Source organism: Camelus bactrianus, chromosome 4, assembly GCF_048773025.1.
Source record: "Camelus bactrianus isolate YW-2024 breed Bactrian camel chromosome 4, ASM4877302v1, whole genome shotgun sequence".
NCBI lineage: Eukaryota > Metazoa > Chordata > Mammalia > Artiodactyla > Camelidae > Camelus > Camelus bactrianus.
In genome coordinates, this window is record NC_133542.1 from 58,569,298 (window position 1) to 58,586,346 (window position 17,049).

The 17,049-nt window shown below is 33.9% G+C and overlaps 1 protein-coding gene across 5 annotated transcripts in view; it reads right to left on the reverse strand.

Moving 5' to 3' along the window:
• The window catches only part of PTBP3 (polypyrimidine tract binding protein 3), an 89,062-nt gene that overhangs the window by 57,784 nt on the left and 14,229 nt on the right, over positions 1–17,049 (reverse strand). For 3 of the 5 annotated variants that reach the window (XM_074362013.1, XM_074362012.1, XM_074362010.1), the window contains one exon: positions 2,194–2,278. In XM_074362013.1, coding sequence (XP_074218114.1) covers positions 2,194–2,227 — 34 coding nt within the window. In that variant the 5' untranslated portion in view covers positions 2,228–2,278. The remainder of the gene's footprint in view (positions 1–2,193; positions 2,279–17,049) is intronic. The other 2 variants (XM_074362015.1, XM_074362011.1) reach the window with 1 other exon arrangement.

The window sequence follows — 17,049 nt, forward strand, 5'->3', positions numbered from 1 at the left end:
TTAAAAACAAATTAAAAATAGACCTTAAACTGCGCTCCCCCACCAGAAATTTTGGAATTGGTGTGGAGTAAGTCAATGTATCTGTATTTTCTTCAATGCTTCCCACACTATTTTAGTGAGCATCCAGGGTTGAGAACCAGTGATTCATACCTAGACAGAGCTAGTGAAACCGCAGAACAAAATTAAAGAGAAAAACGTTAAAACAACTACAGAGAACTAATACTTATCTACAAAATAATTACCTAGACTGACAAGACTTCTCAACAAAAGATGCCAAAAGAATAATAAAATAGTATCTCCATAGAGTTATGAGAAAATAACTGTCAACCTAGAATTTTAAACAGCTAACTACCATTCAATAGCAATATCAAAATAGATATTTTTAGTCAGTTTGAGAGGCTATCATTTATAGAGCTTTGCTGAAATAGTTACTAAAGAGGATGTACTTCAGGAAAAGAAATGCTGAATTTACAATGGAGTGAGATACAAAAAGAAATCCAGAACATAACAAAATACAACAGACTGCTGCTGCCAGCTAAGCTCACAACTCATACTCTCTTTTCCTAAGTAATCAGTCAGCTAGAATGTCAGTGTTTCTGATCATCCATCCCAGTAGTTTGTAAACATGACCAAACAAACTGACCTCAGGTTTTAAAATAAGAACAGGCATACACGGGCCTCACCCTAGATGTACTATAACTCTAGGGTTAAGTAAGGGCAGAAATGTTATTAAAAGCCTACCAGATTAAGAGGTTAATCAGGTTCAGGAACTTCAGATTCTAGCATTTCCTTCATCCAGTAGTTCTCTTTGAGTGTGGTTCCTCAAACGGCAGCATCACTGTTACCTGGGAACTTGTGGAAATGCGAATTCCCAGGGCCCACCCAAATCTACCAAATTAGAAATTTTGAGGATGGACTCAGCAACTGTGTTTTAACAAGCCCTCCGGGTGACACTAATGTCAGCTCAAGTATGAGAAAGCCCCTTAGTCTCATGCCTGTATCACTCTGTTCAAACTTCCATACGAACAAACCCCCTACTGACGCCCTGCCCACAAAATCCTTCCATTTAGTCTTCTAGAGCAATATACCATGGTTGACCAATTCCCGTAATTCTTAATCTCTTCACTGAATTTTCTTTTCATCTTTTGTCTTAACTGAACCTACTCCACTTCTCTTATAAGGTCCTCACATAAAGGTTGTTCACTCTCCCAAACACCATGTAACTCAGGGTCTGGAAAATGAGATCCAATCTTTCCCTAACTCCCTACAACTCCAAAAACATCTCACCTTTTCTGAGACTCCCGGCTCTCATGGCTTTAGTTGTCAACTGTCTTCCAAATTTCTCTTACAATGTTGAGACCAGAAGAACCTACTGCCTACCTGACAATTCCATTTGGATGTTCTAGAGGAACCTCAAACTCAATACATAAAAATCTGAACTTGCCATGTTGTCCAGTTATATTCTTCCTGTATTTACCAATATAAAGGAAGGCACCACCATTCAGCTATCCAATTATCCAAGTCTAAAACTTGTAAATCGTCAATGGATCCCCTTATTCAAACATTCAGTTAATCACCAATTACTATTAATGTCACCATCTGTAAGTTCTCTAGTTCTCTCCATCACAACTGCTACTGCTCTAGTATAAATTACCCTCCCTTTCTAGGGTTTTCTGTACAACAATAACCTCTTAACTGGTAGCTATCTACTCTAGTACTGCACTCCTCCTTTTCATTTTACAGTCCTCAAACTTCAAGAACATTTAATTTTAAAATCATGTGCTACCTTAAGGGATGTGAATTATGTTTCAGTTTTTTAAAATGTGATCTTACAGTTCTAATACTTTTATTCTAAATCCATCAGCATTCATCACAAGTTTTTTAACCTAGCTCTTTTAACCAATAGTTCCAAATCACCAATTTATTGATAATTTTATCATAACTATGTAGCAAAGAATGTTAATCAAAAAAAGAATTACAGAATTAGATTCAAATTAATCCTTAAAATTTAAGAGAGCTGTAACTAGTAATTTCATCTACATAAACTTCACTGCAACAAATTTTATGTCTTGTTACAAACAGTAACACTTCAACATATGTTTATAAGATAAGCAAAATTAAAACATTGTGAAAGAATTGTTTTGAAACCCAGGGAAAGAAAACATTTTATATTTCGAAAAAATGAAAACTCACCATACACACCTGTAGAAGAAGTGGAATTGTTCATGGTAAAGGGTCCGTTAATGATGCCAGAAGAAAGAAGCTCATCAGATCCCCGCTGAAAAGCAAGAGCAATATTCTGTTAATAAGACAAGTCTTGGATAATGGTCCATATTTACTTCTGAAACTATTAAAAGCTAATAGTATTACTTCATCTGAATATCAAGCCATTTATGGGGAAGTCCTCAAGAATCACAAAATCTAAAGGTTGGAAGTCAACTTAACAGTAAAGAAAAATTATTGCATATCCACATGATTGTTATAAAAAAAAAACCAAACAGAACTGTCATTCCATAATTGGGGGCATAATCCCACAATCCTTTTTAATATTCCATACCCAATCCTCTGAGATGTTATGTTTGAAGTACCAAAAACCATACTTAGGTTTACATCCTGACATTGTTTTCATAGTATATTTTTAAGTATATATTAAGTATATTTGGTATATTAAGTATGTTAAGTTTTTGTAATATTTTTTAAAGTATTTGCATGCAAATAATTTGTGCGGCACTCCCCAACTTTTCCATACATACGTATTTTTTTTTAACACAAAGATGCAGTATTTCTACGTTGGCCAAATCCTTTTAAGTGATTTTTCACCCATTAATCTTCAAAATGATTTTTAATGTGTACTTTTTCTTAACAACTACTATCTAAGTAATTTACTCTTTTTTTCAGGTAAGAGTTTTGATCAATTCCAAAGCTGAATTGTCAATGCTAGAAGACAAATCAGACAAGTCTTTTCATTGTAACCATAAGGTCTATTACCAAGATTAAAAAGTTTACATCTAGGAAGGACAATAAACACCAAGTATAAATTTAAAACCAACCTATTTCAAATGATAGTTTGTTTAGCTTGATCCATCTTTAAGAACAAATATTTCAGTCTAATTAAAGGATAAAACCTAATCCCCAAACTATCCTGTAAATGTTATAATAGCAATAGTGCTTTGACAGATATTTAATGTTTAAGTCTAAGAACCACTTCTGTAGGGAACAACTTCAGCCTCTGCTGAAGAAAGTCAAACCAACTACGTGTTTGAATAGTAAGAATAATTATTTAAACAATTCCTTTATTAGCCATCTTGAAATTATTCCCTTTGGTTTTTTCACTATAAGGTTATAGAGACAGCTTGGAACAAGAGGAAGGAATTAAGTGAGCATATAAGATGAAATAAAACTGAAAATCTCAAATTCCAGGAAGACCAACATTATGACTTCACTAAAAGCAAAGATTTTGATAATAACTGAAATATTGATAATATTTGAAATAAAGATATTGGCAGCCAAAGACAGACTTTGCAGCTGACCACTAGCGGATATGGAAAGGTAAGTTACTGCAGTTTTAAACATAGTAAAACTTTAAATGTGCTCAATGTGTTTTTATATATGAGGAATTTGGTTTCAAGTATGCATTACTAATAGATATATATTCTATACATATGTGAGTTTAGTATCAATATGCTTCTATTATGTAAACTGAATTAACCTAATCCTGGAAACCACTTAGAAATCACTTTAGCTCTATTTCAGACTTTCAGGAGTAGTTTAAAATGTCAACTAAACATTAATTGTAGGTGGACTGCAGAATGAAATGTAAAAGGAAAAACAATAAAGACTGTAGAAGATAACAAAAAAAAGTAATTAAAAATTTTTATTATCAAAAGACATCAACAGGAAATTAAAATGGCAAGTCATAGAGTGGGAGAAAATATCTGTAATACATACAACCAAGAAAGACTATATCCAGAACTTACTAAGAAAAAAAAAAAACTAGGCTGGTGAGGCAGGGGCTGCACTGGGAATCTCTAAGTCAAGATAACAGGAAAGGACAAGAGAGTTGAACAGACACCTCACAAGTAAAGTGGTATACTTTATTACTGTTCCAGAGTATTTGTGCCCTCTCCTTTTCCTGTGAAAGAACTACTCATTCCCAACTATGGCCATGTGACTTTCAGTGCCTCTGAGAGAGGACACTTCCTTGACCCACTGACTTTGAGCACAGTTTTGTGATATGCTTTGGCCTATGTAATACATATGGACATGACATACACAAAATCCAAGCAGAAAAATAGGGGCTGTTACTTTCAGCCTGATTCTCAGAGTAAGAACACATATAGCTCCACAACAGCCACCAACTTTGTAAGTGTAAAAGAAATGTTTTTCCAAGCCATATCTAAATGACTAATACCATATCCAATAAACACGAAAAGATGCTTAACCTCAATGGTCATCAGGGATATGCAAGTTAAAACCACAATGGAATACTAAAATATTAATATAAAAAGACTGACAATATCAAGTGTTGATAAGAATGTGAAGTGACAGACCTCACATGTTGCTAGTGGGAATGTAAATGGGTGCAACTGACCCAATAAACTAAAGCTGAATATATAAATATACTTTTATTCTACTCCTATGCGTACACTCAAGAGATTGCTTGTTATGTGCACCTATACATGTGAGAATGTTCTCAACGGCACTATTTCTACTAACCAAACTAGAAACAAGCAAATATCATCAACTATAGAATGGGGGAAGAACTTCTGTAAATGCAGTCAACGTTTTATAGCAATGAGAATGAACTACTGCTCCACACAATATATAAAAATCTCACAAACATAACCAATCACAGAAGAACACTTACTATATTATTGCATTTATTTAGAGTTCAAAAAGTAGTCAAAATTAAATCATAAATCTAAACTATATATCTACATACAGAAGATGAATGTTGGACCCCTTCCTTATATCATACGCAAAATTTGACTCAAGAAGGGTGTATACCTAAGTGTAAAACTATGAAACTCTTAAAAGGAAATACAGGAGTTAATCTTCATGGCTCTGGGTTAGGAAGTGGTTTCTTGACACCAAAAGCACAAGTGGCAAAAGAAAAAAGAATAAATAGCATAATCTCTCATAACTCAATAACAAAAAGACAACCAATTAAAAATATGCAAAAGACTTAAACAGACATTTCTCCAAGAAAATATACAGTCAATAAGCACATGAAAAGAAGCACAGCATTAGTCATTAAGGAAATGCAAATCAAAACCACAAAGAGATTACTTCAAATAAAAATCAAGACAATGATATCACCACAGTCATTATCAAAACAGTTAAAATTTAAAATGGTGACAATATCAAATGAAGGTGCAGATGTGACAAAAACTGGACTTCTCATACATTGCTGATAGGAAAGGAAAATGGTATAGCCACTCTGAAAAGTTTGGTGGTTTCTTACACAACTAAACATACACAGCAATCTTAAAAGATCAGATGTCCAAAACAAAAACTCACATGTTCTATGATTTCATTTACATAACTTTCTTAAAATGACAAAATTACAGAGATAGAAAACAGACTAGTCATTGCCAGAAGGCAGAGATGTTGGGGGAAGGTAGTGAGTATGACTGTAAAAGGTAACATAAGGGAGCTCTTTGTGGTGATGGATTAGTTCTGTATCTTGACTGTGGTGAAAGTTACATGAATCTACACATGCAATAAATAAGATAAAATAGAACTACACACAGGCACTGTATCAATGTCAATATTCTTGTTTTGAAAGCGTACTATAAGTATGTAAGCGGTAACCACTGGGGGTAACTGAAGGGTACACAGCTCTCTGAGTACCTTTACAACTTTCTGAGAATCTCCAATTTTTTCGAAAGTAAAACAAAAACAAACTGCAATGAAATAACAACATTCTGAGCCAGAGGCTTCCTACTGACTTGAGAGATTTCTTGCTAACCTAGAACAGTCATTCCCATCACATGTGTACCTCACGCATGGATAAGAAAAAATTGGTCAAGCTGCCAACTACCATTCTCAGAGCTCATCCCTCACACTATCCTTCTACACAATGGTGGTCCAGAAGGCGTCCTTCAAAAACAAGCAACATTCAAAGAACATGAGTTCCTTATGGGAATCTATATACAAGGAAAAAGGAAAGAATCAAAAGACAGCGTACGACAGAACAATTATACAACTTTACATTATGAGCAAATGGTTCTGTGTAAAATGAAAAATAAATTTAAGAAAATGTAATAGTCTCTCCTAAATAAAAGACAAAGGGATACAACAGCTCAAGGGAGAGGCAAATCAGAATTCTACCACGGGAGTTAAAAGACAGACTGGTGAAAAAACAAGAAACAGCGCCACAAGTCAAACATTTCAAAGAGAAGCATAAGAAGGCCAGAAGTGCAAAACATCTTTCTATCTTCCAAAGAAGTTGCGTGCTGAGAGGAATCAATTCTTACTCTAAAATTTCAATATCAAAAAGCTACAAAGAATCAATTTTCAGGAAAGAACTTACTTTGAGATACATGAGATTACCTAAAAGACATCTAGAGAAGGTCTGCCCCAGACAAGGCTTGCCAGCTAAGAGTCCAAAAATGCACACATGCCATTTCAGTTTCAATTTGGGGAGAGAAATGATTTATTCATGATAAACTCTGTTACCTAGTTTCCTAACAAATAAATCTCCAATCAACCATTAAAGTGAAATTATTCCTTGTACTTACTGAATTGAGTCTAAATGTATTGTGATGGTGATTAAAAGCTCTTTCTAATCTGGACCTCTTAGTCACAATAACACTCCTGTCTTGGAATTCTCCTCAAATAAGTAATCTTTATTCCTGCCTCTTTTTATGTTACTCTCCCACCTCAAACACTGTCCCTTCATGACATATCCAGTACTACCTAATGGTCACAGGTAAACAGTACCACAACCTGGAAAATTTTTCAACCCCAAAGTGAAGAGGTTGAACTTAATTTTGATTGTCATTCAACATTAAAATGTACAAGACTCTAGGATTTTAGTACACCTCACATAATATATTCTTCCTATACGTATAACTATCAATATCACCCATTTTGTCATATATATATATATATATATACACAAAGTTTTTTCTCAGCTGTTTTGAGGTCTATTATTGTGCCTGACACTTGATTACATGCCCTACAGCATTGTGCCAGGTACAAAACAATGGCTCTTTGCCCTGGCTATGCATTAAAATCACATATCCAAGTTTAAAATAAATACTATATACCATGTCCCATTCCAGAGGTTCTTAACCAGTAGGTCTAGACTGAGGCTTAGGCACCTGTGTATTTCCAAAGCTTTAATGTGTAGCTAATTGAGAGCTATTATAAACAGGTGGACACAGAAGCATAATAGTAAAGTGGTTTAAAATGTAGTCTTCTAGAGTAGACCAGATCTAGGTTTGAAAAGGCTTCACAAACCTACCTTTGTGTGATACTACGTATTATTTAACTTCTCTAAGGCTCAGTTTGTTAATCTGCAAAATGAGGGTCATAATGGTACCCATCCTCATGGGTTGTTCTGAGGATTAATATTTCTAATACACAGGTCTCATTAAACAGTGACAAACACACACTAATGATTTATCACTCAATCTTTTTCAAAAGCTATATATGCCAATAGTTAAATGTATGCAGTGTAATTAGTATTGAACAGCAATCTCCCAAAGGTGAAAGATATTCTTTCAATAAAGGAAACTTCCTAAAGTTTTAAAAAGAAATTCAAACTCCTAATACTAACAAAAAGAAAAGTTCTTTCTTTCAGATGAATTGATACAAGACTGGAATGTGATAAAATCAAAATGTAGAGGAACAGACAGGAGATTTAATAAAGTCTCATTTATGATTAACCTTTGAGAATGAGAAATAAAGCATGTATTTGTCTGGGCATTAGGATTTTTCTTGCAGTACACTGATGATATTTGTTTAGAGAGAAAGGAGGTCAAATTTTTCACTATAATCATCCTTATTTAAACATCTTTGAATACTTATCCAATTATCTCAGAAAAAATATGTAGATGTTAAATAGCTATTATCACTTTTCATTTTGATATTTCAATTTTACCTTAATATGCACTGTACAAAGTTATAATATGAATCTATGCTTTTCTCTGTAATCCTTCTAACTGATAAGCTTTTGCCACATTGTTACATAGTCTCCATCATAATTATTTTTAATGAATTTTAAAAATTCTATAATGGCATACTTAATATTCCCCTACTATTAAATATTGGATTACTTGCAATTTACCGATATCAAAAATTATGCTGCATTAATTTAAAATATAGCATTTTCTGTATTTGTATTCTATTCACAGAATAAATATTCAGAAGTAAAACAGACAATTTTTTCTTTTTGAATGAAAGTAAAACAGCCAGAAATCTCAAGTTTCTACTTAACAATGTAGAGTAACTTCAAGTTACTACTACACTACAAGTGACTACTAAGAAGTATTTTTACTTTATAGAGGTCTTTCAAATATTGTTAGAATCAATCTATGGTTGCCCCATTTTAATATTACTCAGAGTATGGCTCACCATTTGTGTAGTAAGGAATTTAACCTTGTTCAAAGAGAGGTCTGGCTTTTGCCTTCTTCTGGGAAGTAATCTGTAAACCCCTGGAACGTCATGCCTGAAAGAAGAGTCTTCTTTTTAACCCAGTGGCTTTGAGTCACCACATAGCTTTACAGTCAGGGTTGGTACCACCAAAAAAAATCAACAATGTGTCAGGGTAGGGACTCCTGGTCAATCTAGAGGGGCTGTAGACTACATTCTAAGATCAGCCTCAAGAGCAACCAATTGCGCTTACCTAAAGGATTAAGGAGCCCCTCAATAAAATGTAATCACCAAAGCACAGGGAGCTTCCCTGTCTGACAGTATTTCATGAGTACTGTTATACATCGATGTTGGGAAACTAATGTGTCCTGACACCATGGGGAGAGGACAAGGAAGCTCTGTGTTTGATACTTCTCCAGACTTCTGACCTATGTTTCTTCCACTTGCCTGATTTAAATCTATATCCTTTCCCTATAATAACCAGTAATCATGAGTACAAAAGCTTTCAGTGAGTTCTCTAAGTTATTCTAACAAATTATGGGGACCTAACTCCTCTCATGGATAAACGATGAATCAACAGAGCAAATATAACTTAAAAAAAAAAAGGAAATATTCATTTAACACTTTTTGAAACTTTATGCTTCATCTCCAAATTACCATTTGGACTTTTAACTGTAAAAGAAAAATTTAGTCCAAAAATGTGATCAAAATTCATGTACTGAAAAACTGGGAAAATTAAATTTATGTGGCATATTAAAAAAATTAATGCAACATCTTAACTGTCAGTCAATGTATAGACACAAAGTATAAACTATCATAATAAGGAAATGGTGAAATTACAGTCTTCAAAATAAAACCATTTAAGTTTGATAATTCTACTAGATCTTTCAAAAGTAACAGGAAGAGCTTTCAAAAAGAACATGCCTAAAATCATGCATAAATAAAGTGAGTCCTATAGTATCAAGCGAAATGCTAGAGTGGCTATTTTTAGTTTTATTAACTTAATACATACAATAAAAAAATTAAAATATTTGATCCTGAAGTTTCGTATCTGAAAATTCTGTTTTACATCTGAAATGGGATTTACCATTCGTTATATAGAACAACACATATCTCAAATAATTATGATACTTTAAAAAACTAGTAACTTCTTGACCCTAATAATTTTCGGATTAGATAAACAAAAAACAAAGAGCAAAAGGAGCTTATATTTGAAAACACAGTCATTAAAAAAAAATTCTGATTATCAAAATTAACTGGCCAAGCTTTCTCCCCCAGGAATTCATTTTCAAATTACAGAAAAAAAGGTTTTTTAATGTTATAAAGCTCAAATCCCAAAAGTCATATTTTTTGGTAAGCTTGTAAAAGGTGAGAAAAGCACAATTAGTTCTGTATTACTTTAAAGATTCCCTTCTTTTAAGAAAACAAAACTTTTCTTTCCTAGACATAAATTCTTTCTCCTAAAAATACATTGCTGCCTATAATTACAGATTACTAGAGCGAAAAACAAAAAGTATTGAAAATCATGTTTAATATTTACATCTTAAATGTCTGAAAAGCAATTTTCCATTATAGTTAAGTAAGAGGAATGCAGACCTAGGTAAAACTGAGTATATGTCTTGTATGGGAGGAAAACTTTTCCCTTCTTCCCTTCTAGGTTCTTTGGCTGGTCTAATAAACTGACATGAGACAGATTAATAGGAGAAAAACATATTTAATTTCATATGTACAGGAACTCATAAAAATATGAGGCTCCAAGAAGTGACCAAAGCATACAACTTTTATATCTTTTAGACAAAGAAACAATTATTCGTGAAGATTTGACAAAACAAGGGGGCTAGGATTTGGGGTAGCAAATTAATAAACAAGTAACAAAGTTTGTTTAATCAGCCTTCTCTGCCTTAAATTCCCTATCTCTGGCGATAAAGATGCCTTCTACCTTCCTGGTATAAGGATACTTTCAGAGGGAGATTTATTTCCTGCTTTCAGGGGGACAAAGGAGGGTCAGAGTGTCCTTGCCCTAGCTGTTTTTAAGTAACTTTAATTCAAAACAATCAACATGCCAAAGTGACATACTTTGGGGTGGCACATTTTACTCCTTCTCACTCTCGTAAGGTCTGACTGCTTTGATAAGAGATTATAGTTTAAGAGACAGATGGAAGATAAGCAGAATGAAGATATTTTAATAAATGATGGAAAGCTTATTTGGGTGAGTGACTGCAGATGATCAACAGGAAGAAATTGCTTAAAAGGGAAAGGAAAAAGACTGTACCACAGGTAAACATATTAACATTACACAAAAAGACTTTAACAACCCAAATAATGAAGACATCACGGGAGTGGGAGGCAGGTAGTGGCACCAACAGCACTCAATCAACAGTCTCCTAAGAAACACACAGTAAATTTACATAAGTGCAGCATCTGTCCTATGGGCTTGTTAGCTCTCTAAGCCCACACACCAATCAGCTTCATTGCCTTGAGTATCAATTACTGAAGCTCTCTCCTGATGAAGAATAATTAAATATACAGGGCCAACAAAGCAAAGGAATACTGTAATTAAGCAGCACAAATAAAGTGTTTTATTATCAAATTTGATGGGAAGTGGTTTTACTTAGAATTAAAGTGAGATTACAATATGATAAAAGGCAATCCACAGAACTGAGAAATAGCCAATAAAGTAACAGATAAGGAAGATTCTGAAAATAAACCATTAACTCATGGTTAAACTTCAGATCATACCTAAAATGCACATGAAATTCAAGAGTAAGATATCATTTGTTTTAGACTATTAAGATACTCTGACCATAAAAAAGAAACTATCAAAAAATTAAAAAAAAAAAACTTCACAATCTTTCATAATACTAGAACTATTTTTTTAAATAAAGAATCTTAAATACTGAAATTAATATTCAAGTCCTACCTTGAAGCTAAGGTAGTCCTTTCTATAAAATTTCTAGGAAATGGTCTTGTGACCCTTTGTAAACATTTTTCAGAACAGAAAATTCATATTAATCCTGCTCTGTTACTATGTTTTTCCATAAACAGAAATAAAAGTGATATTACATAGTCTCATCATATTAGACACACTTGCTTATTACTCACCTTTATATCCTCTTCCAAAGAACCTAATATAATGGAATGGAATCTGTGTTCAAGTTTTTTTGCTTAAAAAATGAGTAATAACTATAAAGGCAAGGAAATAAACTGAATATTCAGTGAGGGTTTTAGATTAATTGTAAGGCAGTACAAGATAACTTGAAGTTTTTTTTAACGTTTAGCTTTTTATTAACATCTACAATTTCATAGCTCCTGTTGCTCTTAACACATCTAAACCCCAAAGCCTTACAAATGACTTGGAGATCATATCCCCATCAACACTGTGGCCCCATCAATATTCTCATCTACTAAATGAGTGTGATTATGCCTAAAAATATTTCCTAAAGAACAGTTACCCCAAAAAAGAATAGCTGGCAAATTGTTCATTTGTGACATTTTCCTTTCCAAGGCTGCCATTGTTGAGATTTCAGGGTAAGAATAAAAAAGTGGTAAAGATGGGGTAAATTCTTCAAATATACAGTGGTGGCAATGTTTAAAATTCCCTGTTATGACACAGTTTTTGATTGTCTTCATTTTCCATGACATCTTAACAATAAAATACTAACACTTCTTTAACGACTAGCAAATTATTCCTCCAAATGCCTTCTAATTCATGGCATCTGGTTAAAATGCCATTCATCTGAATATTTATTTAGTTCCTACCTTATAGGCATAGATCATACATACTGAATTCAATAGATGTAAGTGTCTTGGCAATAATATTCATTCATTCAATAAATCTAACAAATATTTACTGAGCACCAAACAACGTGCTAGCTCTTTAAGCACTAAGGAAAATTCCAGTGAACAAAAATCCCTGCCCTTATGGAGTTTACAATCGTGCAGAAGGAAATACATAATAATCAAAGAAAGAAAATTGTGTAGTATGTCTTAAAATCATAGTAGTTTTTAAAAAGTAGGATAAAGAGCAGCTAGGGGTGAAGAGAACTGTGATTTTAAATCTTTCCTTGAAGATTTAAGAGAAAGTGATGTTTAAGCAAAGTCTTACGGAGGTACGGAGTAAGATATGTATATACCTGAGGGAAGAATGTTGTAGGCCATGGAAACTGAGATAGAATGCCTTGCATGTTCTAGAAAACAGTGAGAAGGACAACTGTGACTGAAGGAGAGCGAGCAAGGAGAGAAGAAAACTGAAGAGACTAGGACAGTGTGTTAGCATGTGGGGCCTTGAAGGACATTCTAAAAAATTTTACTGAGTAAAATGAAGGGCAAAGAGTTGTGAACAGAGGAGCGACGTGATCTGATCCACTCTTTAAAGGAGTGTTGAGGACAGTCTGAAATAAGTCAGGGGAGGAAGCAGAGACTGCAGGATGCCACAGTGATAATCCAGCAAAGGAGCCAGAGGAGTGTGGTATGGGGCAGAGGGGCTGAATTTTGAATATACTTAAAAAGATTTGCTAATAAATTCAACATGGAGTGGGAGAAAAGAATGAAGTCAAAGATGCCCTGGTTATCCCAAATAGGCCTAAATGTAAAATACTGTCTTATTGTCAGTTCATAGACATTTTAAAGTTTATACTATACATACTCTCTCAATTCTCACAATCCACAAAGTAGGTATGACTATCCCTCAAAGAATTGGAGAGATTACACTAACTGACAGAGGTTAAGAGGTGGTAGGTGGTACAATTAAAATCCAGCCCTGATTTATTTTTCACCCCTCATACCAGTTGCTCTTCAGCCTAATGAATAACCTCCTCTCAATATATTATGCCAATCCTTTGATCCACATCTAGACATTATTTTATATTAGAACTGTATGTGAAGATATGTATGTGCAATCCTTTACAAGAACAAAATAAAGTACAAGGATAGCTAATACTGACCGCTCATGTGCCAGTTCTATTCTAATGCACTTTATCATATATATTTCCTGTAATCTAAGAAGTCTTCAGTTGTAAGACCCCATCATTTCATCTAACATCTAGAAAGAAAAAGTGCTGTCAATTAAATTATAATACACTATCAACATTAAGATGCACCCTGATGTTGGAAATGCTAATATAAAAAATGTGTGCCTTCGAATCAATGAAATATCAAATCCTCACAAAATTCTAAGGACTGAGCAATATTATGGTTACCAGTGTTGGTTCAAAAATTACTTGTATCTCATTCATAAAAAATACTAGTTCTATCTTTTTCCTTTCTACATTTTAAGTTACGAGCCTCTTTCAAGTCTTTTTCCCTCAAGATTATAACTAATGGAATATTAGTGCTTAACACTGAAACTGTCGGTGTCTAGAATTAATATCAAGACCACTCCCAGGTTCAATAATTCTCTAGAAGGACTTACATGACTTGGCATATACTTGTGTTCACATCTAAGATGCATTACAGTGGAAGGATACAAAGCAAAATCAGCAAAAGATTGAGGTGTATGGGGCCAAAATCTGCAGGAAACCAGGTGCAAACTTCCAAAAGTTCTCTTCAAAGTGAAGCCACAATGGACACAATTCTTCCAGCAATGAATTGCAACAACATATACAGAATGTTGTCTCCCAGAGAAGGTCATTAGAGACTCATTGCCCAGGATTTTTACTGGAGGCTGGTCATACAGACATCCTCTGCCTAGTGGGTACCAAAATTTCAAACTCCCAGAAAGAAGGATAAACCTTATCATTTACATTAACAGTGTAGGTACAATGAGCCACTCCTATCATTTAAGGACAGGTAATACCAATATAGGGAACTGTTTACCAGCTAAGGGCCAACCTTCCAAGCAGCCTTTCCAAGGATAGCAGTCTGCAGCCTGCTACATTAACTACTTTCTGCCCACTTGCCAAGCCCAATTGGCCAAGCAAGTCTTAATTTTTCTTTCAGCTGTTACAGCTAAAATCCAGACATACTTCTTTTGTTAAGGTTCTATCCACAACCACTGCTTTTGCTACATTAGCAATCGATCTGAAGGGGCTCTGTGCAGCCTCCATGGGATCAGGGGCAGGATACAGCATCATAGGGTTAAATGTGTTCAACTGTACAGGCTATGGGGTCACCCTCCGGGATTTAAATCCTGGCTCCACTACTTACTGTGTGATGGATTAGCTATTTTGTCTCTTTGCACCTCAGTTTCCAAAACTGAAATGGGGAGAATATAAACATCTTCCTCATAATGTTATGAGGATTAATGCAAAAATACGCATGAAGGACTTAGTACTTATTATTTTTTAAAAGGAAGTTTTCCTCCCCCTCTGCCTATCATTCTATCTCAGGTTAACTGACAATTAGAATAACCAGGGCCTTATACCCACGGTCATGATACAGCAGCAACAGCTACAGTACCAAAGTGTATCATCAACTTACAGTAGAGAAAACGGACTTTATATTAAGCAGTATTTGGACACCTAGGCAGTCATCAGGAAAAAGATAAAGTTGACTCTATACTTCACATCACACACAAAGGTAAAGTACAAATGAATCAAGACCTAAATGTGAAAAATAATCATACAAGTATTATAAGAAAACACAAGCGAACGCCTTTATAACCCTTGAATGGGGAGAGCCTGTCTGTGACTTAAAATCCTGAGTTATATTACTATGAGGACAATGACAACAACTACTACTAGAAATAAATTTAATTATCCAACAATCAAAAGCCTCCACATGGCAGAAAGTCTCATAAGCAAGTCGAATGACACACTGGGGAAAATAGTTATAGCTCTTTATAGACAAAGAATTTACTCCCCTAATTTATAAAGAGCTTCTAGAAGTTGAGAAGAAAAAGGTTAAGCCAATAGACAAATAAAGGACAAGAACCAACATCCCAAAGGGAATAAAAAGATATAAAAATATATTCTACTTCACTTATAAAAGAAATGCAACTAAATTTAGACAACATTTCTCACCAATAAGACTGGCAAAAATCCAAAAGTTCAACAACACAATCTTGGCAAGAACTGAGTTGTACAAAATAGTACTACCCCAATGGAGGTAAATCTGGTACTATTTCCTAAAGACACACTTAACCTCTGATATGCCAATCCCATGCCTGAACTTAATTCACAGATATACCTGCATACACATGAAATGACATATGTGCAAGAGTATTCACGAGGACTGTTTATTAGAGCACAATACTGGAATAATATAAAAGTCCAGCAACAAAGGACCCAATAAATAACTTCTATAAACACAAAATAAAATATTTTAAAGCTGTTAAAAAATTAGAATGGGGTAACGTTGGGAAGATTCCCTATGTTTTGGTGAAAAAAATCAAAGTGTAGAACAGTACATATAAATATGCTGTCTTTTGTATAAGAAAAAGAGAAATATATGTATAGTTGCCTATATTTGCATTAAAAACATACTAAGTGGGTAAAAAAACTAATAAAATTGTCACTTCTGGGGAGAAAACAAGGGAGGTAACACTGTAAATGAGAGTTCTCTACACATAGTCAAAAAATTTATTTTTTGTTGAATTACTTCAGTTAAATTTTATTTATGAATGTAGTTTTTATTTTTATCAAATACATGTGCTGTAACAAATATTACAAAGGAGATTGTATGATAAAAACAAATCTCCTGACCCCAAACCCAATCATTAAACAGTTATTTCCTAACAGTTGTGGCCATAACCCTAGATAATATGCTTATACTACTATTTTGGGGTTATCAACTTTAAAAATAAACTGACCCACCTCTAAGATGAAAACTTAAGAATTTATCTCTTGTAATTCCTCCTTTTCCTATCCTTTCAATGTTTGAAATATATGATATTAATTTTAATTCTTATATACATATCCTTGAACTTTAAATACTGTACTTGTATGTTTATTGCTTATTTTGTAAATTTGACATTATCTCTTGTTTCTCCATTTTGAAGGAAAGCTTTTGGGGTTAATAACCTGTTCTCCCCTTCTCTCCCTTCCTCTGCCAGCTTCATTTCTGCTTTTTTATTCCTATAGTTGTTACTGTCTGCTCTGCAACAACAGCATTCTGGGCTTTGTGTATCTGTGTTTGGTCCAAAGGTTGACTCAAAATTGAAAATCAATAAACATCATTTACATTTTTATTACTATGTAAATACTGTTCATGGAAACATAATCCTGGCACACTTCACTTCTTACTGTGTCTAACATCACAACCTTAGAACCGCTTGAAAAGACTGTTTCTAGAATCAAAATCAAATGGATTCTTTCATATTCTATCAAATCCTTAATATCATGTCACATTCTAATTTTGTTCAGTTATACATTTACCCATTCATTCATTCATTCATTCTTCCTTTCCATGACATTTTTAACTATCTCAATTTTCTTCACACTATCATCCGTTATTATACCTCACATTTTTCCCGGACTCTTCATGATACCATTCATTCTATCTAGTCCCCAT